Source organism: Sinocyclocheilus anshuiensis, unplaced genomic scaffold (assembly GCF_001515605.1).
Source record: "Sinocyclocheilus anshuiensis isolate Anshui unplaced genomic scaffold, SAMN03320099.WGS_v1.1 scaffold438, whole genome shotgun sequence".
NCBI classification, from domain to species: Eukaryota; Metazoa; Chordata; class Actinopteri; order Cypriniformes; family Cyprinidae; genus Sinocyclocheilus; species Sinocyclocheilus anshuiensis.
The window spans coordinates 883,505-906,721 of NW_015546118.1; the positions used below are offsets into that span (position 1 = coordinate 883,505).

The 23,217-nt window shown below is 36.2% G+C and overlaps 2 protein-coding genes across 7 annotated transcripts in view; both read left to right on the forward strand.

The window, feature by feature from the left end:
- LOC107700926 (transportin-1-like) overlaps nt 1-4,658 on the forward strand; it is a 28,559-nt gene extending 23,901 nt beyond the window's left edge. For 2 of the 3 annotated variants that reach the window (XM_016502787.1, XM_016502789.1), the window contains 5 exons: nt 838-913; nt 2,853-2,952; nt 3,039-3,113; nt 3,217-3,343; nt 4,350-4,658. In XM_016502787.1, the coding sequence (XP_016358273.1) occupies nt 838-913; nt 2,853-2,952; nt 3,039-3,113; nt 3,217-3,324 (359 nt within the window). In that variant the 3' untranslated portion in view covers nt 3,325-3,343; nt 4,350-4,658. Of the gene's footprint in view, nt 1-837; nt 914-2,852; nt 2,953-3,038; nt 3,114-3,216; nt 3,344-4,349 lie in introns of those variants that run through there. The other variant, XM_016502788.1, reaches the window with a different exon arrangement.
- Nucleotides 4,659-7,367: 2,709 nt separating this feature from the next.
- The window catches only part of fcho2 (FCH and mu domain containing endocytic adaptor 2), a 42,835-nt gene continuing 26,985 nt past the window's right edge, over nt 7,368-23,217 (forward strand). For 2 of the 4 annotated variants that reach the window (XM_016502783.1, XM_016502784.1), the window contains exons 1-7: nt 7,368-7,621; nt 14,742-14,833; nt 16,781-16,855; nt 18,354-18,495; nt 20,596-20,748; nt 21,239-21,343; nt 22,431-22,529. In XM_016502783.1, the coding sequence (XP_016358269.1) occupies nt 7,589-7,621; nt 14,742-14,833; nt 16,781-16,855; nt 18,354-18,495; nt 20,596-20,748; nt 21,239-21,343; nt 22,431-22,529 (699 nt within the window). In that variant the 5' untranslated portion in view covers nt 7,368-7,588. The remainder of the gene's footprint in view (nt 7,622-14,741; nt 14,834-16,780; nt 16,856-18,353; nt 18,496-20,595; nt 20,749-21,238; nt 21,344-22,430; nt 22,530-23,217) is intronic. The other 2 variants (XM_016502785.1, XM_016502786.1) reach the window with 2 other exon arrangements.

Genomic DNA, 23,217 nt, shown 5'->3' on the forward strand with positions numbered 1-23,217 from the left:
TCTTTATGGGGCAGGGTTTACATCAATGTTCCAATGTTGAGTTTATGTTCATTTTGTGAGTATTTGATCATCTATTTAATTGCTAATTAATTTAACAGTGGTGAACAGTGCTTAACTGTGTTTCAGACTCTTTGAATCAGCTCATCCTGCACTGAACTGCGTTCTCTAATGAGCCAATCATCTGCTTTCTGCATGTCTCATTGGACTGTTCATAAATGCCTGTCTTTAATGAGAATGTTGCATAGTTTTGTGTCTCTTAAACTTAGGTCTCCCTCCTCTGTGCCTCTTAAGATCCCGGTGGAATCTAGTCCTCTCCATGTAGTTCGCTTGGCGTAATATGCATTTCTTAATGAAACAAAAGAGACAGAAAGAAAGACAAGACTTTTCTGTTCTACTGAAGAAATTTTTGTGAGTTTAAGGGAGAAAATCTTAGAAAACAAGATTGTTTTCTGTAGTCTTCAATCTGTAATACAGGGATTTGGGGGAATATTCATATTATGGTCACATACAAACGCTACATGAATTTGGCGGACGCTTGAAACAGAACATGAACTTTTCTCTGTAACTCGGAGCCGTGTTTTCTAAGACTCCTCCCTTAAACGAGATCTATGTTTTTTTTAGTGTCATATTTTACATTTGACCCTGTAGTCTGGGGCTGTGAAGAGCACTAGTGAAATCTTGTGTTTATTCTCATACACAGATTCTGTTGAGTTCTGTTTCTGAGTTGTCTGTTTGTTTGTTTGTTTGTTTCTTTCTTTTTGTTTTCTCCTCCCCCCCTCATTCGCTCATGTCTTGGTTGGCGTTTGGTGCTGTATAACCGTGATTGCGTTACCTTAGCAATAACAATTGGTCGTCTTGGTTACGTTTGTCCTCAAGAGGTGGCACCCATGCTACAGCAGTTTATAAGACCCTGGTGTGTATTATTCAATCTTTTATTTCATTCATTTCCTCTTTGTCTGTCTATCTTCTGGCTTTTCTCCCTATGGTTCTCTCTCTTTCTTTCTTTCTTTCTCTCACTCGCTCCGTCTCTCTCCAAACCTTGTCCCAGTGTTCTTGAAAAGGCTCCTGCTTTTCTTCACACCTCACGCTAGTATAGAAACATCCAGAATTTTGTAAACAAAGCATAAATTTCACTAGCATAATATTTAGATTTTCTTGTGAAAAAGACAAGGCCTGTTCAAGACATTTAAGAGAAGGTATCCCTCTCTTTCGCTCTACCTTTCTCTCTGTTCTGTATGATTCAGTCTAAATCATTGCCAACCATGTGACTAACCCTGTCCCTCTAGGTCTTGTCGTTTAATTTGCCTCAGTAGCACCTTCATGTATTCTCAATTGATTTATTTCAGTTTTCACTTCTGTTTTCGTCTTTTATTGTCGCTATCTAACTACTAATTGAGTGCATGGGGTAATATCAAATGCTTGCTGGTTTCAGGAAACGGAAGCGCTAGTTAAAGGGATAGTTCACCCAAAAATGAAAATTCTGTCATTAATTACTCACCCTCATGTCGTTTCAAACCCGTAAGACCTTCGTTCATCTTCGGAACACAAATTAAGATATTTTTGATGGAATCTGAGAGCTCTCTGACCCTGCATAGTTAGCAACGCAACTGAAATGTTCCCAAGTTCAGAAACGTAGCAAGGAGATCTGTAAAATAATCAATGTAACATCAGTGGTTCAACCGCAATTATACAAAGCTACGAGAATACTTTTTGTGCACAAAAGAAAAAACAAAAACGACTTTATTCAACAATTCGTCTTCTCCGTGTCACCCTAGCGCCATTTTGGAGAATATCCGTTGGACGTAAACAACGTATGCTGTTCTGTGTCAGCTGCGTCACGCCGGATCTGTTTCCTACGTTGTTGTGATTTGATCTGAATGGAAACAGCGTATCCGTGCGACGCAGCTGACACAGAACAGCATACATTGTTTACGTCCAGCGGATACTCTCCAAAATGGCACCAGGGTGATGCAGAGGAGACGAATTGTTGAATAAAGTCGAAGATTTTTTTTCTTTTGCGCACAAAAAGTATTCTCGTAGCTTCGTATAATTGCGGATGAACCACTGATGTTACATGGATTATTTTACAGATCTCCTTGCTACGTTTCTGGACTTGGTTACATTTTAGTTGTGTTGCTGTCTATACAGGGTCAGAGAGCTCTCAGATTCCATCAAAAATATCTTAATTTGTGTTCCGAAGATGAACGAAGGTCTTACAAGTTTGAAACGACATGAGGGTGAGTAATTAATAACAGAATTTTTGGGTGAACTAACCCTTTAAATGGATAAAATGAAGAGAAATGGAAAAGCTTCTTTGAAAAGCATTTCTCCTCCCCATTAGATGTGGAGTCTTTTAGCAGCATGATTCTATCCCAGAATGCCTGCCCCAAAATTTGCACTAGATTAACGCTATAAACTAGTACATGACAGAATACATGGTGCTATATAGACATTGTATTTGTCTTATAAAGAATTCATGTAAGTAGGTTGATTTACTCCAAAAAGCAGCTAAAGATCTTTATAAACATTCATAGTTACTAAAGAAGGTAGATTGCATATGATTAAGAACCAATAATATTAACAATAAAAAAAAAACAGATTAGTATGGGATTGTCAGCAACAAACTGACAACAAACTGAACTACTTTTCGGTTTCAACAAGAGAATGTTTTATTTATAAAAGAAGAGACAAATTTGTGTTTCTCCATTGACCAATCTCTGTGATTTAAAACGTTTGCTAGTCTCAAGGTGCTCTGAGGTGGTAGTCATGATATTGTGTTGATTATGCGTTTATCCACATGCAAACTAACCGCACAGGCTTGTTATTTGAAAACTGGTTCTTCCCTTCACTAGGTGCACCTCTCTGCGCAATATAAGAGACAATGAAGAAAAAGACTCTGCGTTCAGAGGAATCTGCACCATGATCACGGTCAACCCTGGTGGTGTGGTGCAGGTACGACACGTTATTCTCACTGATGTCTCTCTGAGTGCTTCGACAATTGAAAATGACCCTCTTTGTTTTCTTTACCATTTTTGTAGGACTTTATATTTTTCTGTGATGCTGTAGCATCCTGGATGAACCCAAAAGATGATCTTCGAGAAATGTTCTGCAAGGTAGAGCGCTGTATAAAATATTTTATGCGAGTCTGTGAGTTGGGAAAGCCTTCAAGATGATTATGGATGCATGCTTCATACTCAAGTGTGTGTTCCTTGTTAGATCTTGCATGGGTTTAAGAACCAGGTTGGAGACGAGAATTGGAGACACTTTTCTGACCAGTTTCCTCTTCCACTCAAAGAAAGACTTGCAGCCTTCTATGGGGTGTAGATGTTACCTGATTGAAGAGGTACATTTCCGTGCGATTTTCTAAGCTAGCCAGTCTGTTACAGTTTTCTTTCCCATGAAGTGTATATTCATGCTTGCTAAAAATTTGTGTATTTCCTCTACTCAAATTTAGCAAGCTTTCACAGTTGTTAAACATTTATTGTATAAAAGAAAATGTGTTGTGAGCACAGTAACATCGTTCAGAGGTTTGTGGCCAGTAATTACTAATTTACATTAGTAATTTGGTTTCATGAACAAACTTGGCTAATAGTTGGATAATGGTATAATAGTAATAGTAGTAACACTTTTTTGTTTAAATTGGATTCATAAATGAACCATGAGTGATCATTATTGTAATATGTTACTGATATTTACACTGCCGTTCAAAAGTTTGGGATCAGTAAGATTCTTAATCGTTTTTTGGCTGTATTTATTTGATCAAAAATACAGAAAAAAACGTAATATTGTGAAATATTATTGCAATTTCTAATATTGGTTTCCTGTTTTAATATACTTTAAAATATAATTTATTTCTGTGAGGCAGCACTGAATTTTCAGCATCATTACTCCAGTCTTCAGTGTCATATGATCCTTCAGAAATCATTCTAATATGCTGATTTATTAGCAGTGTTGAAACCGTTGTGCTGCTTAATATTTTTTGGAACCTGTGATACTTTTTTTCTTTGATTCTTTGATGAATACAAAGTTAAAAAGAACGGCATTTATTCAAAATATAAATATTTTCTAACAATATAAGTCTTTACCATCAGTTTTTATCCATTTAACACATCCTTGCTGAATAAAAGTATTTTATTTATTTTTTTAAAAGAAAGAAAAAAATTACTGACCCCAAACATTTGAATATTGTAACACAAAAGTTATATTTTGAATAAACACTGTTCATTTTATTTATCAAAGAATCCTGAAAAAAGTATCTCAGGTCCCAAATTTTTTTAGCAGTGTATTTACTAATGATACTGTACATGTAAAATCATTCTAATCTGATCTCTTTCTCTCTTGTTCTGCAGCTTATTAACTATGGGAGAGGATGGGAACCTCTGATACCCAGGGCATATATTGCCCTTTACCTGGGGGGAAGGGTGGTCTAGCAGGGGTGGGAGCCATTCGGCCCACTGGACCCCTGTAGACGGGGTGGGAGGGAAGTGTTAGCTGAGGCGCTAGTCGACAACACCTCACCAAGCCAAACCAAAATAGGGAAGAAAGCTTTTTCATCATGCCATAACAATCAGCCATGAGGGCAAAAACTAAATACATCGTTAGCGTTCATTCACCAGGGCACTTAATGTAACGGGACATCCAGGGGTTAAAAAAAAACAGTGACACGAAGATGTGTGTAAACTCTGTAGTGTTGCACTCCTGACATAGGAAAGTGCCTGGAGACAAGCTCTGAAAGCTTCTAAAAAACAGGGTTTGTTTATTTTCTGGACCGTATCATTTAGAGGGGTGGGTGACGTAAATCTCAACTTGGACGCAAAGCGTAAGTCCTATGCATGGGGTGATGTAGGGTATAGCTCGACTGCATGAAAGTGTGCAGACCATGTTTTGTGTGCCAGCTATGCACAGCAGTAGACGGTAAACATTTAAAGACAGTAAATGCTAAAAACGTACCATATTTTAGGGGCTCCATCTAAAAGGTAACACAGCGTAACTCTAGAAATGTAAGTCCTCTCATATCATTGATAGTGAAGGGTTTTCATCTGCTAAGATGAAGGAATAAAAACCTGAATGACTGCATAATTTTTTTTTTAACTTTTTTTCTAAATTCATCTTGGTAAATTAAGTTAGCATGCACAAAGCGAGAGGGAAAACTCCATATTAACACAGTGAAGATGTCTGAAACATCTAAACTATTGCTCCGTACGAGGCTTTAATGTTCCTCAGACTCACTTTCTGATTTCCAGCGTGCTTGACATGGATCCAAACGAGTGAACCCTAAACACACATTTTGTTCGTTTTTGAGACCTCTGCGATTTCTTTTTGCTTCGTTTGCTCAGAGCATGATTTTGAAGATGCTTGTGATATCTTTTTTGACTGATCGGGTTAATCTGGATGTTTAGTTGTTTAATTTTGTGCATGTTGGTGGCCCAATGAGCAATCTGTTTTTCTAACACCCCTCATACAGACTAGTTTTAATAATGCATTTTTTCCACACGTACACAATAGGTGACGTGTTTTCCATCCACGTATTGCTTTTGTGACTTGTTTTATTTCATTTCGTTACCTCCTGCATGAACGTCCCATGTTGTGTTGTGTATATTCCTGACAGTTCAGTGCTCGTGGAGGCAGTATTTGTGTCCCTCATGTGAATAGTAGCAAGCCTTAAAATGCCTGAATGTATCCCAGAGTGTGAGGATTTAGGTATTAAAAACTTTGCGCTTCAAAGTTGCTATCTCAGACAGACAAGACTGATTTTCATACTCATCTGGAAGCCAGTGAAATGGTTCTTTCAAGTGTAAGTTATGGATTCAAACCGAAGCAGCTGAGAGGTCAAACCTTCAAGGCTGTAAGAAGATTTAGAAATCTGAACACCACGGGATACTGTCAGGTGTTTGTGAGTCTGTTGTGCTGGTGTATTTCTTCTGCAAAGTGTTTTTAGTTTCTTCAGTTTGTCTGTCACATTCCAGCTGTTTTACATTTGTAACCAATAAGAGAGGTCGGAGATTCTTCTGACTGAAAAAAAAATGTAAAGAAACAAGATGTAGGCAGATATTATGAATGTTAAGTGTGTCGTCTTACACTTATGAATGCTGCTATGTGTTGTAATTTTCTACTTGAATATTTTATGTTGTAGAGACCTCAGGAGGTATGTTTACTGTTTTTTCTTTGCCGTTTTTATTTATTTTCTTTTTTTTATGTATGCCTTTCCCCGCTGTTCAGGCTCCCATATTTCATAATAATAATAATAATAGAGCAATTCACTGTAATCCATTCAGCTGCTGGTGAATATCCTTTCTAACAGGCATATTTTTGTCACTATGTCTCCTCGTAAAAGAATGTAAAACTTTTTTTTTTTTTTAATTAGAGGAGATATCCGATAGTAGACACTCAAATAGGATACTTCATGTGGGGATAAAATGGAAGTAACTGGCCCTTATGTATGTGAACATTCATTATTTATGAAATATAAATGCAGTATATACTGTAACGCCTTGAAGTTAAACGTGAGTTTTTTGGGGGTGGGGGTATAAATAAGGCCACGAGACTTGGAGATTGCACAGTAAGGAATCTAATGGTTTTACTTTTTTAATGGTTTTATTTTTTTGTCTTGTTTTCTTTTTGTGAAGTACAAAATGTCAAAAATCTAAATGTTGTGTCCCCACCCCAGACTGCACCAACTGCTGTATAGTTCTATGTGTGGAAATTAAGAAAATGTAATAATGAAGTCAAACTTCGCTCAAAAGCTCCCTTTTCTGGTCCGAGAGCAATTTAATTTATAGTGATTTTTTTCGACATTTATTTTATAATCTGATTTTGAAGAAAGATTCAAATACAGAAAGTAATCATTTTTAGGGGCCACCAAATATTTTGGATCATGCAAAGAATATATATTGTACTGTAGAAATTTTGTAATGATATTTGTATGACATTGTTATGGACGTGAGTTTGTTTCACTGCTTGGATCTGTGCATTGGTAAGAATAAACACTTTTCAAAAATCACTGATTACATTGTGTCTAATGAATTTCAGAGGTATTAATAAAGGTATTTCAACAACTTTGGAAATGCAGACTGATTCAAATACATTTTGTGCAAGTTTTGCCTTTTTTTTTTTTCTTTAAGACCGAGAAATATGTAGGCTACCTGTTACACAATTAATTTATCTTTTTAAATGATACTTAGTTTCCAAGAACAGTAGCTCATTACACCTTGGTCTTTCAATAACATCTCTTATATAATATCAACTGAGTTTTTTTTATCAACTGAGCTATTAAGGAACTTAGTTGTACAGTGGGGCAAGTATATTAGACGAGCATCATGGGAATTGTGGCAATTCCTGAAACCGCCACTAGCGTCACTGTTTCTTCACAATAATTACCTCCATGAAGTACTGAACAAGTGGAGGGGGTGAAAAGCAAGCGAGGAGGTGGAGTCGTGTTCAGAGAGGGAGGAAAAGCCAGCAGAAGAGCAGGAAAAAAAGAGAAAAACCATCAGACACAACAACATCGGGGGGAGGACGGTGGATTAACTGCCAGCTGAAGCAATTCAAATTAAGAGAAACGCCGCTGTGAAGAAGGGAGGACAGCAAGATGATAACGCCCTATTTCCTGGAAAATTTCTGGGTAGGTTGTTTATGCTTTGCTCTTTTTTGGCTATGCAGATTAAAGACAACTCTACTCGTCTGTCATTCTTTAAATTGGTACGATACGCTCGATTTTTGGGGCTATTCTTCATGTTTTGATTCACGCCGGCCGTTGCTGGGATAATACCGGTAAAACATGGTCGAGGCAAGCACGAGAGCCTACTGGCCTGTTGCCCCCCTCACTTTTCTCGGAGAATGCCGTCCAGCTAGACCGGGGATTGGGCCTCATTACATCCATCTGACACAGACAGCCAACTACGTTCCACCTCCGTTCAATCTGATTGGCTGTCGATCAAAGTCTTGGAACATTAACGATCCTATTCTGCAACAACATTGGATGTTACGGCTGTCAATCACAATGCTATCCTGCTCTAGTTCTTCCGTAATGAAGTTAGACCGGAGGCCAGAATGTCTAATAAAGTTGTTTACGTTATATGATTGTATGATTATTCATATGTGAGCCATGTAATAATTACCCCCTTCTCTTCCATAGTATGGTGATCTTTTTCATTTGAATTACTTTGGTTATGGTTTGTACTGTCATGACTTTACTATAGGCTTTGAGTGCTTAAGCTGTTCACAGTGTGATTTCATATGCCTGTTTGTCGTTTTATTCTCAGTTGTACCTCAAAACATACCTCCTTACTAGACATAGTTGGTTCTTAGAGAGACTTGAAAAATTCTGTCATCACTTATTCACCCTCATGTCGTTCCAAACCTGTGTGACTTCATTTTAATACAAGGCAAAAAGTGATGTTAAAGGTATAGTCAGCCAAAAAGGAGCTTTCTGTCATACTTTACTCATCCTCATGCCATTCCAAACCTGTATGACTTTTCATCTGCTTTGGCACATAAATGTCCATACAATGGAAGTCATTGGACACCAAAATGGTTTGGGTACCAGCATTCTTCAAAATATCTTCTTTTGTGTTCAGCAAAAAGGGAGTAACATGATAATGGAATTTTCATTTTCAAGTGCATTATCACTTTAAGTAGAATGAAGGCGTATGCTTTCAGGTGTGTTCATGCACAGTCTATCTTTATTATCGCTTACATTCCAGACATCAGGATTCAAGTCGCTTTTCAAATAATGACTATTTCCTCATTGTACTACAAAAGTTATTGAGGATTTTTGAAGTCATTGGTGTTAATTCATTTAGTGACAACAGATAAAGCCTGAAAGTCTTAAAGCATCCCGGAAGATTCCTCTGTTGTCATGTGCAGTATATGACCATAGTTTAACCATTAAACAGCATCTGACTGGCAGAAATGTTGAGCTGAGCCGGGTGAGAAAGTGTGCAGTTGGAAGCCGTGACTGTCAAAACGAGATGGGGGGAGAGAGATGAGGGATTGCGGAGCTGTGGAGTCTTGTTCTCAATCAGGTCTTTGTGTTGAGGGCTCAGTGAAACAGGGACGCCTATGATCAGCTGTGTGCTTGTAATGCAGGGCACAGACAGACATACACACATATACCCCTCACACAGAGAGCCACACTTCTTCAAGGAAGCTGTCAAGCTCAAGAAAGTAATGCAGGGAAGGTCAGACCGTCAAAGTAGTCTTGATATTTATCTGCCATGACATGATCATCTCTTGAAATCAATCTTCTCTGCCCTCCAGTGCCTGACGCCCGCAGGTGTGACAGCTTACCCTAAACCTCCCACAACAAAGGGGTGTTTGAAGGAAACCTCTTAGTCTCGTTTCCTGCAGTCAAACACATCTAACCACAGGTTTCCTCTCTTGCTGTAGCACCATGTGAATATTCTAGAGAGCTTTTGACCTTTGCTGATATTTCACATTCTCCTCTGTTGGTGGATGTTCAGACTTATTACAGTCAGAAGACACCTGCTTACGGAAATTAATATCTGGTTGAGTCATACTGCAGATGTTCCATTTTAGTTTTCTTGATGAGAGCTCTTTATGTTTTTAAATGTGTGGTTATGTTAATCATTTGTGTAAAATGTCAAAACTGTTATTGATCATATTCACATGCATGTCATTTTCCGACTACATTTACATTTATTCATTTAGCAGACACTTTTATCCAAAGCCACTTACAAATGAGGAGCGCCTTAAGCAATTTGTCATACAGTCAACAGTATTCATGGTATGCAATTACATGCTTGCTTGTAACAGATTATCAAAAACAACAAAAAAACTTGATTTGATTCTATGCATTGTGCTCAAATGGATGCAGTCAATTGTGGAAGAATTGGTGTAAGCAGACTAATGATTGGATAAATCTGGCATACGTCACCAGAGAGAAGTCTGTCGTTTTCACAGAAGACTAGGATTTGATTAAACATTACAAGGTTAAATAAAAAAAAAAGTTAAAAAAAATAATGTATTTAGAAAACAGACTGGGTGAATTTCCATTTCATGCATTTCAGTTTACAGGGACAGTTCACCCAAAAATGAAAATTCTGTCATTAATTACTCACCCTCATGTCGTTCCAAACCCATAAGTCCTTCGTTCATCTTCGGAACACAAATTAAGATATTTTTGATGAAATCCGAGAGCTTTCTGACCCTGCATAGACAGCAACGGAACTGACACATTCAAGGCCCAGAAACGCAGTAAGGACATCATTAAAATAGTCCATCATGTGACCTTAGTGGTTCAACTGTAATTTTATGAAGCTACAAGAATACTTTTTGTGTGCAAAGAAAACAGAAATAATGACTTAAATCAATTTCTTCTCTTCCATGTCAGTCTTCGACGCACGTTCACGAATTTACCATGACGCATGCGTGTGCATTTCTCTGCTTGCGAAGACTGACACAATAGAGAAGAAATTGTTGATTGAAGTCGTTATTTTTATTTTCTTTGCGCACAGAAAGTATTCTTGTAGCTTCATAAAATTAATCACTGGTAAATAAAGGTTGAATCACTGATGTCACGTGGACTATTTTAACGATGTCCTTACTACCTTTCTGGGTGGTAGTTGCATTGCTGTTTTTGGGTGAATCAACCATTTAACTGTAGAGTGCTAAAGCTTCTTATTTGTTCTGTCTTGCAGGACAGGACATTGAATGGTTAAAAAAAAACATTTTAATATACTCCCTTTTTAACAAATATTGTGTCACTGGACGTCTTTGTCTTTCAGTGCATTTGAATGCGGTGCATTTCTATTGATCCACAATGCTGTGTGTCTGTAGGACAGATGTCCCGAGCATGGAGGCAGATCACCCTGCTTAAACGGGGGGAGTTCAGAAGGTCATGTGAGGGACTCAGAGCTGGGGTGAAAGGGATTCAGCTGAACTTTGACACTGTTGATGTCTAGATGTTTTGCTCTGCTCATTGTTGACATGTTTGCTCTCAGAATGGCAGTGTTTTCAGTAACGGAGGTACTGTAAGTGATTGTAAATGAATTCACTGAAGTTATGTTTGCTTTGTCTTCATTTAGGTTATGAACAGCTGTTTACTGATTTGTTTATCTATTGTTTATTTGTTTATTATTGAGTAATCGTCCATGTACAAGGTAATTTTTAACAGGTGCAGCAACTGTGCATTGGATTTATGCTTTGCAAAATTGCTATTATCTGAGACTGATAATTCTTATATTGTTACTTTGCTCCAAAGTATTTGTGAAAGAAGATCTTTATTATATTCGATAATGTTAGATATGATAATTTTTAATATAAGATAAGTCATATTATATAATCTATTATAGTATTAAATACTTAAATAATAACAAATTATTTGAGCCTTTAAAAAAACTGTCTCTCTGTTAGGAAGATGATTTTATTTGGCACTGTGAGTGAAGTTGTTTTTTTTCCTAGTCTTCATCTCAAGATGCATGTAATGCATACTAATGTAATCACAATTCAGATCTCTGTGCTCTGTTGAACTGATTCAAATGAAAAGCCAGACTGTGTCAGCTATGCCAAATTTAGCATGCTTTGTAATGTTTATTAAACCTTCATGGGTTAGGTTCAGCAGATGGCTGTGGACTAAACCATGCATTAAACCAGGCAATTAACTTTCCCAGACTGTGTGTTGTTATCTCACTTGCAAAAGCAAATACATTTAAAGCTAGTATTTAGGGGACAGAGTGTATTGTAAGGGTAAAGCATGATAGATTGCAGAACTCTGAGATGGTGCCTAAATTTGTGCAAATGATATAAAGAATTACGTATTTTTGGTTTGATTGTTTGTTTTCTGCATTTGCATATGCATATGCATTTTTTAAGTACCACTGTATTTCTAAAAAAAAAATATATATATATATATATATATATATAATTTTTTAAACAACAACATATTTTGCTAGTAAAATAATACATCTTTGTTGTCTCTGCAGTATCACACAAACTTTACAATGTGTAATATCAGAGAAAATTAATATAATGCATAATCAAGAAGGAAAAATCTTTAACCACAACATGAACAAGATATAAATTTAAGTTTTGCAGTGGCCTGATGGGACTGCTACCAAAGGAATATTTTAGTTGGCATGATGGATTTATATGGAAATACAAAAATAGGGTCCCAGATAGCAGATTCGGAGGATTTGTTATGAATTTCTCCAGGTGAATGTGCTGCTAGACTGAAGTAGAGGAATAAGCAGAAGACCATGCGAGAGTAGATTTATGAAGGTGGATTATTTTTAAAATGTAATAACATTTCCAAGTAGGCATTCTTGATTTGAGCTTCCAGGAAAGCAGAAGTGTGTGTGTGTACGTGTACCTACTTTACCATATTTTTGGGGTCAAATCTGTACCCAGAAGTGAGCTAAATCTGACAAAACCTATTTTGGAGGCGTCCTCATTTATAAATATTGTGTTTAAGAAAAGAAATGAAAAGAAACAAAACTCTTTTTAAACTTCTGAAAATGCAGAAAGTTTTCTGTTAGGGTTAGGTTTAGGGTGTGGGTTATGTTATTGTATTCATAACTAGCTGTATATAAAAACAGAAGTCAATGGAATGTCCTCATTTGGATAGCTAAGTAAACTGTGTGTGTGTGTGTGTGTGTGTGTGTGTGTGTGTGTTTGCATTCAGGGTCTTTGCATATAGTCTCTGTATTGGGAACCTCACCCAGTTTGTGAGCCCTGCTGCATGAACAAGCACATTCAACTTAAACACACACATTTGTACCTTCATGTCTTGTCTTGTGTGTTTTGGCTTTAAATATGAATTCTGTTTGGTTTGACCTGAGCCAAATTGTGGTTTAAACCTCCTCACAGAAACACAAGCATACAGGAAGGCATAACACACAACATCAGTCAGTGAACATTTTCCTGCGCTCAAATTAGCAACTTCAAACTGCATGTTTTGTTCCTCAACTGCTGTTTGTCTGGTTTATCGTACTTCTCTGAACTTCTCTTTTGCTAACGTCATGGATTTATAACAGGTCACAGATATTTGACATAGTTTTGGCGATGTCATTATGGGCTATTTGTTTTTCAGAGAGTAAATGTGATCATTGTTTGTACTAGAATATGACATTTTCTGTGACTTTGAAACAGTTTATGATTGGTTGTCTATTGCTAAACATCTCGCTGTAGCATCCTGGCACGTCATTGTTTTTTACGCTGTTTACATTTCACATTACAAGTGTGAAACGTTGCTTAACCTAATGGTGAAACTAGACTTTACTCATGATTTAAAATGAGTTAAGTGTAAAAGATCGAAAAGGCTGTAAGGGAACAAAATAAAGTGAAATTAAAATGCAGTTGAGAGTTTATTACTGCATTGTGTTTAAAGTTTAGGCTCAAAAAAAGTCATGTGGGCTGCGTGAACCAATCATGGAACAAACTGATATTTTGGTGTGCTAGTATTCAATGAGCAGACGGCCAAAGTTGTTGTTGTTTTCCTATTGTGTTTTTTAATATCACTGCATTCCTCGGTCACTTCTGTAGCGCTTGGCTTTCCTGTGGCTGTTCTTTCAACACACATACACACACACAGTCTTACAATCTCACACAGATCTCAGTTGTCTTTTGAGCTACAGGAAACACACTGCGTGATATTTGCTGTGTCCACAAAAGCTGATGTGGAAGTTACACAGTATAAACATGAGAGCAGAGCTTCATCCTTCCTTATATTGGTTTATGTTCATGTATTTTTGCATAGGTAGTGATCATATAAATTTAACATGCTTTTCTCTGAAATACCTTTTACAAGTTTTACTACCTTTTACAAGTTTCGATTGAGTAAAATTCGATTTTTTTTAAACATGAATATTTTTGTATACATTCTACAATGATTATGGATAGATGTTTTTTTTCTTCTTCTTCTTGTGCTTCTCTTTGAATCACTGGTTGAACTCTTGTTGTGTGCCAGATTTCTGTATTTTCACAGTTGGCTTTTGAGAAATGCTAATAAAATTGCTTGCAATTGAGCTTGTTTTGGTTTGGTTCATTAATCTGATGTATTAACTGTAAATTATTTGCTTGGGTAAAAAGCCTTGGAGAGCATATGATTGATTATATCTGTTGTACCATGCTGGCATGGATAACAGCTGTATTTATAGTCAGTAAGAGCAGATGTGCTGAGCAAACACAGCCTTATTATTATTATTATTATTCATATTAATATGAAATGACCAACACCCTTGGCACACCATAGTACATGTGTGTTTGTATTGCATTTATGTAAGCACTCTCTCTTCTAATGCATGTACATAAAGCAGTCTATATGCATGGCTGGCATTAAAATATGTGTGTTTCTGTCATTCTAAAATTAGAGGAGATGTCAGGCTTCTTTTCAGATCTGAATTATGCATTAGTTTAGTGCTTGCATTTTTAAAATGCTGATATCGGACACTTGTAGCATTGCAACCATGGTTACTATGAAACCCTTTACACAATTCAGACCAAGCTTACAGCACTGACTTACGGGCAAAGATACGAAAGTATGTCGCGGTTGAACATGGTGGACCAGTCTGCTTTAAGGAGTCAGCTAGATGCCATTCAGGCCATGACAGCAATGATTGTTGAGAAACCAAAAGTGGTAAACAAATGTTTGCACTAGTGATGACGTGCAGTTCAATCCTTGACATGCAATTCTTAAATTCTTGCTGTTTCCCTTTTTTAGGGAAAACATGTAGTGATGTGGCTCAAATGTAGTTTTTAATTCATTTGTGTGCTTTCTTTGGCAGGGCGATAAAAACAATGGATTTGATGTACTGTACCACAACATGAAACATGGCCAGATATCCAGCAAGGAGCTATCAGACTTCATCAGAGAAAGGTAAAACTGTGTGTGTGTGTGTGTGTGTGTGTGTGTGTGTGTGTGTGTGTGTGTGTGCATGCGTGTGCGTGTGCGTGTGCGTGTCTGTGTCTGTGTCTGTGTATGTGTCTGTGTCTGTGTCTGTGTACGTGCGTACGTGTGTCTGTGTCTGTGTCTGTGTGTGTGTGTGTGTGTGTGTGTGTGTTTAGTTGTTGTTCTTGTTGTTTTTAAGGGGATGACGGGAGTTACCTCAGAGTGTTACACTGTATTCATGACAGCCTGTCATAACGCAGACAGTCATCCTTCCTAAAAATTGTATGTTAGCAGTGTTGTTTGTGTTAACTGAAACTTAAATCGTTATTATTTATTGAAATAAAGCTATAGATAAAATATAAATATTACTTGGACAACTTAAAAATAATTAAACAATCTGGCTAACCGTAATAAAATAAGTTTAAGCTGAAGTACTACTAAAACTGTTACTAAAAACCTTATAAAAATTACAAACCGCATAACAAAATGACTAAAATTAAAAAACTTTAAAAGCTGAAAATATAAAATAATTCAGTGTTAATACAAGAAAAGCGTATATAAGTGAAGTATTATGAAATCTGTTGGCCACTAGTTCTGAATCTTTACAAGAAAATCTTTTTGTAGACTAAACAGCAGAAACCACATCAAACCTGATCTAATCTCATCACCTGCAAAATGTCAGTAACACTTTTTGAGATCTTCTTGTAATACAAAAACATGCACAGTTCTGTCAGATCATTCACCCGTGCAAGCGTTGAAGCTCTGCTAGAAATCTTGCTTGTCTCAGACCATCAAGACATCTGTCGAGGGAGTACAGCTATTCCAGAGGAAACTATTTTAAAACTTTTCTCTTAAAACCTTCCAAATGTTTTCAGGAATGTTGCAATTCCTCCATAAGCCTCACCATCCGTCACACATTTCACCTGCTTTAACGGTCAATCAATGCTGTGTTAAATGAATGGAAAGAATTCACTCTGAAAGATTTAAAATGTGCAGATGTTTTAAACCATCTCATGAGCTCTGTGACTGACAGAGGAATTTTGCATAATACCAAGCCATTGGAAATGCTATTTGTGTCATTTTAACAAGTTCTTAGTCTTGATTTATGTTCTTTTGGCAATTGTATTGTGAAATCTTTTTCAGAGGATGATGAGTGGTTTGGCCACAAATGGAGCGTGTCTGTCTCCCCCTTTTGGACACAGTGTGACATTGTCTCTATCAGGGTGAAACGGCGCTCAGGCTAATTTACTATTATAGATCTTTCTCTTTTGACAGAAAAAGAAGACCATAGCAATAGATTTTCAAATGACTCTGGGCAAGTGACTGTAGGGATACACTACCGATCAAATTTTTGGACACCCTTTTTGTTTTTACTCTTTTTCACATTTTAGAATAATAATTAAATCAACCGAACTATGAAATGGCACAAGTGACATTGGGGATTACATAGTGACCAAAACACCATGGGCTTCTCTCAGATATCTCAAACTTTTAACTCAGACTTACTCAGACTTTTTAAACTGTACTAAATGGGTTCACATGTTTGCTGAGCTCGCACTGCTTTTCCTTCTGCTTGTTCTAAAAATGTAAAAATCTTTTTAGTTTTGTCAAATTCATGTGAAGGCACAATTACTAAACTAATTTCAAACAAAGGTCTTTGTTTGCCTTATATGTAGATGTATCAGTGTCATTTGCGCAACTTGCATGGAGTAACACCACTTTTCTTTTAAATCATTCTTTTAAATAATTTTTTTCCCCCATTTTTTTTAAATGGTTGTTACTGTTGTTTGCAAGTATGTGTAAATGTTTGTGAAAGTAAAATCAAAATGTTGTATAAAGGATTTTTTATTCTAAACAATAATCAGCATTAGATGGCATGTCATTATTTGGGTTTGATTGATTATTCACATATGGTTTTCTCACCTTTTGTCACAGAGCCACCATAGAGGAGGCTTATTCAAGATCAATGACCAAACTGGCCAAGACCGCCAGCAACTGCTCTCAGCTAGGGTAAGACTGTATGTCGGGCCCTATGAAATCTGTTTTATTTTTTCCCAAATTATGTTTTTTCCATTTAAATTTTTCTATACTCTGTTTTAATGGTTAAATGAAATGTTACTAATCAAAAAACAGGTCTAATTAATTTAAATCATGAAACATACACAATTTAACTGCAATTTATTAAAAGTTTAAATATATATATATTTTTAAAGGCCTTATGGCCCTATTTAAGGCCTTTCTCTAATTCAGTTTTATTATTACCAAATTCTGTTTTCCATTAATTTTCTGCATTCCATTTTAATGGTTTCATTAAATTGTAATATTTAAAAGCATCTCTAATTAATTGATTTTATAAAAAAAATGTGTTTTTATTTTTTTATTATTTTATTTTCTTCTAAATAAATTCTGGTAAATAATTAGATTTTTAATAGTTTTATTAGTAGTAGAAGTATTGTCATTACATTAAGTAATATATTTCTGACACAGTTTCTTCAAGTTAAACCGAACTTTTATTTTGACGGGTTGCTGTGAAGACCTTTGTGTTTCTATGCGTATATGATATAACTATAATTATAAACGGTAAAATGCTCATGAAATGACTCTCAAAGCAGTTCTAGCGATTATATTCATGCGTCTGTGCCATTCATTCACACAGAGGCACGCAGAACATGCAGGATTCATATTTAAATAGTATTTTGCAGCTAAATATTCACAGACACTAGTATATATATCGTATATAGTATATATATCGCGTTTTGATTTAAGTGTACAGACCTACTTTTGTTTTATTCATCCGTGTGCATGTGCACGCGCGAGTCTAAGGGTTCACAAGCCCAGTGGGTTCATTATGAACTTCATTTCAGTAATGTATTTATAATGAGCTGGAAAACCCACATCATTTCAACGTCTCTCAGGCTTTATCCATGAAAGCCCAAGCTCATTACATGCTAGGAAACAAAATGAATACCCACAGCTGTTCACTTACCTGCCTGGAACATTTTTGAATCTTTATTCTATGTAAACTTTATTCTGGCAAGCTTGCTGTACTTTCCCTGCTATTGTGAGACATATTGCCAGTCAGGCGAAACTTCATAAGCTACTTCAAAAAGATCTGCAGGAAGAAAGCAATTAACTCATTGTTATTGCAATTATGGTCCTGAAATAGCCAAGGTTTGTACAATAACTATTTGCAAAATATGCTAGATGCAGTTGTGTAAGATGAAAGCTGGTATTTTACTGGCCTGCGGTGCTTTATTCCGCAGAACACGAATTTCGCACCCCCCTCACATATCATATTGTCAGTACAGACATTATAGTGTCATTAAACCTTGCACAGAGCCGTTCCATTAAAAACAGCAGGACCAGAGGATAAATCTGATATCGAGAGAATAAACACACCTTGGTGTTAAATCACAAATCATGTTTAACACATTTTCCGTTTTATTTGTACAATGTGTGTGGAGTATTATGCCTAGAGAAGAAAATGAAATGGCCATTTGTTCCACAGGACGTTTGCGCCGGTGTGGGATGTGTTTAAACAGTCCACCGAAAAACTGGCAGCATGTCACATGGAGCTGGTCCGCAAACTTCAAGAGCTCATCAAGGAAGTCCAGAAATATGTGGAGGAACAAGCCAAAAATCATAAGAAGGTATGGGAGCTGCCGTCATCTTTGGTGTTTGATTTATATCCATGTAAGTTTGCTCATAACATGCCGCATAGCGAAGTATGAACCCAATTTCTCAGCTAAATGAGTCTGCGGTACACATGTCGTTCCTTAAAAAAGGTCAGAGGTCTGGTATGTAATCACTGTAAGATAAAACCCATTTCCATCTTTCAAAAACAGAGTGAGGAGTATCATATGAAATGGAGATATAATTGCATATTAATAATAATGGTCTACTGTACTACAGAATGTCCCACTATTAACTGTTCATGGATATGGTCCTCATCCTCCCATTAAAACTTCTAAAAATGAATCTTGTAGTAAGAATAATAATAGTAATGGTACTAATTTGACATTTGTTATTTTGTCAATTTGTTGTCAAAAGAAGGTTATCTTGAGTTTTTTGTTTTGTTTTTTGAGAAAACGAAACAAAAATTATTAATGGTGGTAGTAGTAATCTCTAGGTAATATTATTATTATTTATTTATTAATTACTATTGCTTATTTAATTATTCAACCACATGAATGGAGAGAAATATATATTTCTTTAAGGTCATTTTGATTTATATTAATAATCAATATGATTTATATTAGTAATTAAATAATTAATTCTAATAAGATCCCAGGCTTGTTTGTTTTTCTGCACAGCTACAGAAGCAGGGATGAAAAAGAAAAAAAGTCAAGTCTCTTGAGTGAACATGTTTTTATGCATGTTCAGAGAAACAGTGTTTGATATCTTGCAGTTACAGCAGAAGCTCATTTTAAGTGCATCAGAGAACATCAGCCAGGTGCTGTCATTAAACAGAAAACAGATTTGAATGTGCTTCTCTGTGTGTCAGGTGGTGAGGGGTCTTGGGGTGACAAGACATGCCAGCTGGGTTTATCTTCTCAGTATTTTTTCTTCTCACGTTTTTTGTTTTGCTCTGTAAACTTATGCATATTTGCACATATTAAATATGTGTACAATTTGCACAAACAGAAACCTAATGGCTCTTTTCCAGTCATGACCTGATTTCTTCAGTGTGTTTCATACTTCATATTTCATTCAGCATCTGTTGGTACTTTGTTAAATCAATTTTGAAATATCTGCAAATGTAATTTGACATTTTAAGCTGTCTGCTGATCCATTTCAGTTTATTTAAATGATGTAGACTTTCTCAAATATCCAAGTTTATCATCATTGTGAAATTGAATGGTAAATTTAATTTACATTTCATGGGATCATTAAGATTTTTTATCAAAAATGCAATAAAAACACTAATACTGTGAAATATTATTTCAATGTAAAATAACTTTTTAATATATTTTAAAATATAATTTATTCCTGTGATTCAAAGCTGAATTTTCAGCATCATTATTCCAGTCTTCTGCAAGGACAAATTAAATTGATAAAAAGTGACAAAGACATAATGTTACAAAAGATTTCACATAAATGATGCTATTTTGAGCTTTCTAAGAATCCTGAAAAATAAAATGTATCATGGTTTTCACAAAAATATGACAGAAAAAAAATTAAATGTTGATAATAATAAGAACCATTATTAATGATTAAGCACCAATAATTATTGATCATAACAGAGCAGCAAATCAGCATATTAGAATAATTTCTGAAGGATCATGTGTCACTGAGGACTGGAGTAATGATGCTGAAAATTCTGCTTTGATCAAAGCAATTAAATTACATTTGAAAATATATTTATGTAGAAAACAGCTATTTTAAATTGAAATAATATTTCTCAATATTACTATTACTGCAGCTTTGGTGAGCAGAAGAGACTGGTTTCAAAAACATTTGACTGGTTATGGGTCGTATATATGGGCATTAAATTTTTTTTTTAAATGTATAAAATGAAGAAAATTAAGCCTGCTTTAGCTTAGTGACCGTACTTTAATGACACTTTTCACCTGGCAGCATAAATTAAAGGCTGTACTAATAATACAACCATGATTTTTAAATATATTTGAGATAGACCAGAATGTACAACAGTTACCGGTTGAATGAGTGGCAGCCTCAACCTTGAAGTTAGTTCATAGAGTGTTATATAAATTCTATAAATTTCTCTTTCTGGTTTCTCTGGTTTGTAGACAAAGGAGGAGGTGGCGTCCACGCTGGAGGCTGTGCAGAACATCCAGAGTGTGTCACAGGCCTTACAGAAGAGCAAAGAGAACTATATCAACAAGACACTAGAGCAAGAACGCATGCGCAAAGAGGGGGCCACACAAAGAGACCTGGACAAGGTACACACACAGACTTATACATACATGAATGGTAGCCCAGAAGTTTTGCATCCGAGTACTACTGAATAATACTTGAAAGTTTGCAGGATTATTCCATGTAGGAATCTCCCTTCATCCACTGAGTTAAGCTGTGCTAGATGTTAGAGGCACTTCAGCAGATACAAAGGAAATTTCAAAACACATTCTCTAAGGTGTCTAAATATGAAGAGTTCAGATGCAAAAGCCTCTTAAAGTACGTCTGACGTTTTTCTTTAAAATTAGCATTTCTTTCGGTGTATAGGTTTCTATGTAGGTGCTGGTACTTCTGAATGGGTTGAGGCTGGGATTTAGTGCATTTGAAGTGAAAGTACTTGATGAACATACTATGTGTGGAGAGCATTCACTCAGCATCGTTATCTCATTTTTGACCAAGATGGCTTTTAGAGGCTTTTGCATTGGAACTCTTCATATGTAAATTTCTCTCTGGCTGTTTTGTGTTGTTTGTTTGCAGGCTGGACTGAAGGTCAAGAAAGCCACAGAGACCTACAAGTCATATGTGGAGAAATATGCCAATGCAAAGACAGAATTTGAGCAAAGAATGACAGAAACTGCACAGGTACGACTGTGTGAAGTGTGCATGAGTGTGTTTGTTGAGGTGGCTAATTGTCGCTGCAGGGTGTGTGTGTGTGTGTGTGTGATGCGTATTTGTATGTTGTTGAGTTATTAGAGCTTTTATCGTATCAATTAGAGCTTGATATGTATTAACAATATTAATATCAGACACACTAAATTAATATGACACATTAAATATAATAATTATTTATATATAAAATATATACACAACCCATGGGCTGGATACACTCTTTTAAATTGGTAACATTTGTATTTTTATTAATGCTTCATGATTTTTTGTTTATTTATTTTTCCATTTTTTTTTATTACTTTTTTGTTCATCTCTGCATTATTTTGTGGTACATTATCTTTGTTTTTTTATCTCATCACACTGAAGACTGTAAGCTCACAACTTAATATATAATTTCTAAATATAGTGTCTTTTGCCTTTGGGGTTTTAAATTCAGTAGCTTTGTGCAGGAAACACTCTTACCCATCCCGCACACTTATTTTTCAGTCCCAAATCAGAGCCACGGAGTCCTCAAACATACAAAAGTTTAAGCTTTTCATTGATGTTTCTTTACATGATCCACACACACATGCACAAACACGTTTTTTCCCCTGTGGTCACACATGCTCTGACTTATACTGTCATTATCTTGTTTCCGCTCATTTCCTCATCTTTTTCTCCTCTTCCACTTAAATCTTCTAAAACCCTACTGTCAGTCTGAGAGGAGCATAAACAGCAAATCAGGCATGCAGCCATCCTTGACACACACACATCCCACATACACACATGCATATTTATTTTCACTGTGTTTGTGCATGTTACGTGCTTCTTAGCTAGTCAGACCACCCAAATCGGCTAACCGTAGACTTATGCCAACAATATAAGAATGGGTCTTATGTAGAGGCACACAGACACAGGATTGTTGTGGAAAAAGATTCTGTCTGATTAAGTATCATTACCAACATCTGCTTTCAGCTTCACTTTTCGAGACTGACTAAAACTAGTATTATCCATTTTTAAACTGCTTTTGCACCATTTCAGAAAGATAAGTCAATTAAAGGTTGTGTGTTTGTGTCTACAGAAATTCCAGGGCATTGAAGAGGAACATGTACTGCGTATGCAGGAGATTATCCATTCATACTGTCAGTCTGTTGAAGAGACACACATACAGATAGGAGAGGTAAGCAGAGAAATACACACACAATCATACACACACACACAGTCCTTATCCAGTAATCTCAAAACAACTGAAATAGTGATTAAATTCAATGCTGAAAAGGTCTGGAAACTGAATTAAGTCTATGAGACCTGGCTGTTGTATCATCGCTTAGCTGTAGAGGGCGCCAGAGACCCTTAAATGTGCATAAGTCAAATAAGCAGAAATGAACTTCATAACACGAGGCTGTCCAATTAGTCCTTCCTTATCAATCGGCAAACCAATTGCCGCTAATTCAGAGTGATTTATAACATATGCAAACCCTTTTATTCACTGAAATACATTTCCGTGAAGGCAACTGAATGTGCATTTCTACACACCCACAGCAAAACCGTCTCTGTTTGGCATTTTACTGGTTATTGACCACAGAACTGTTGCATGCTCTGGTTTGGGCTTCCTCCTAACCACACACACCCTTGTGTTCAGCTTTGAGCCCATGGAGAAATAAGATTTGAGTTTTTATGTGGTTATTATGTTTATACTGTTTCTGTTGCATACATATGAGTTGAATCTACTTTCAAGTGCAGCATTTGCTCATGCAACAGTTGGTGTCACTGTTCGTCTATACATGACATTAGTTTTGAGATCTTGATGTAACAACGGGATCTAGAAGTGGAATGGCAGAGCAAGAAAAATGGAATAATGGCATGCA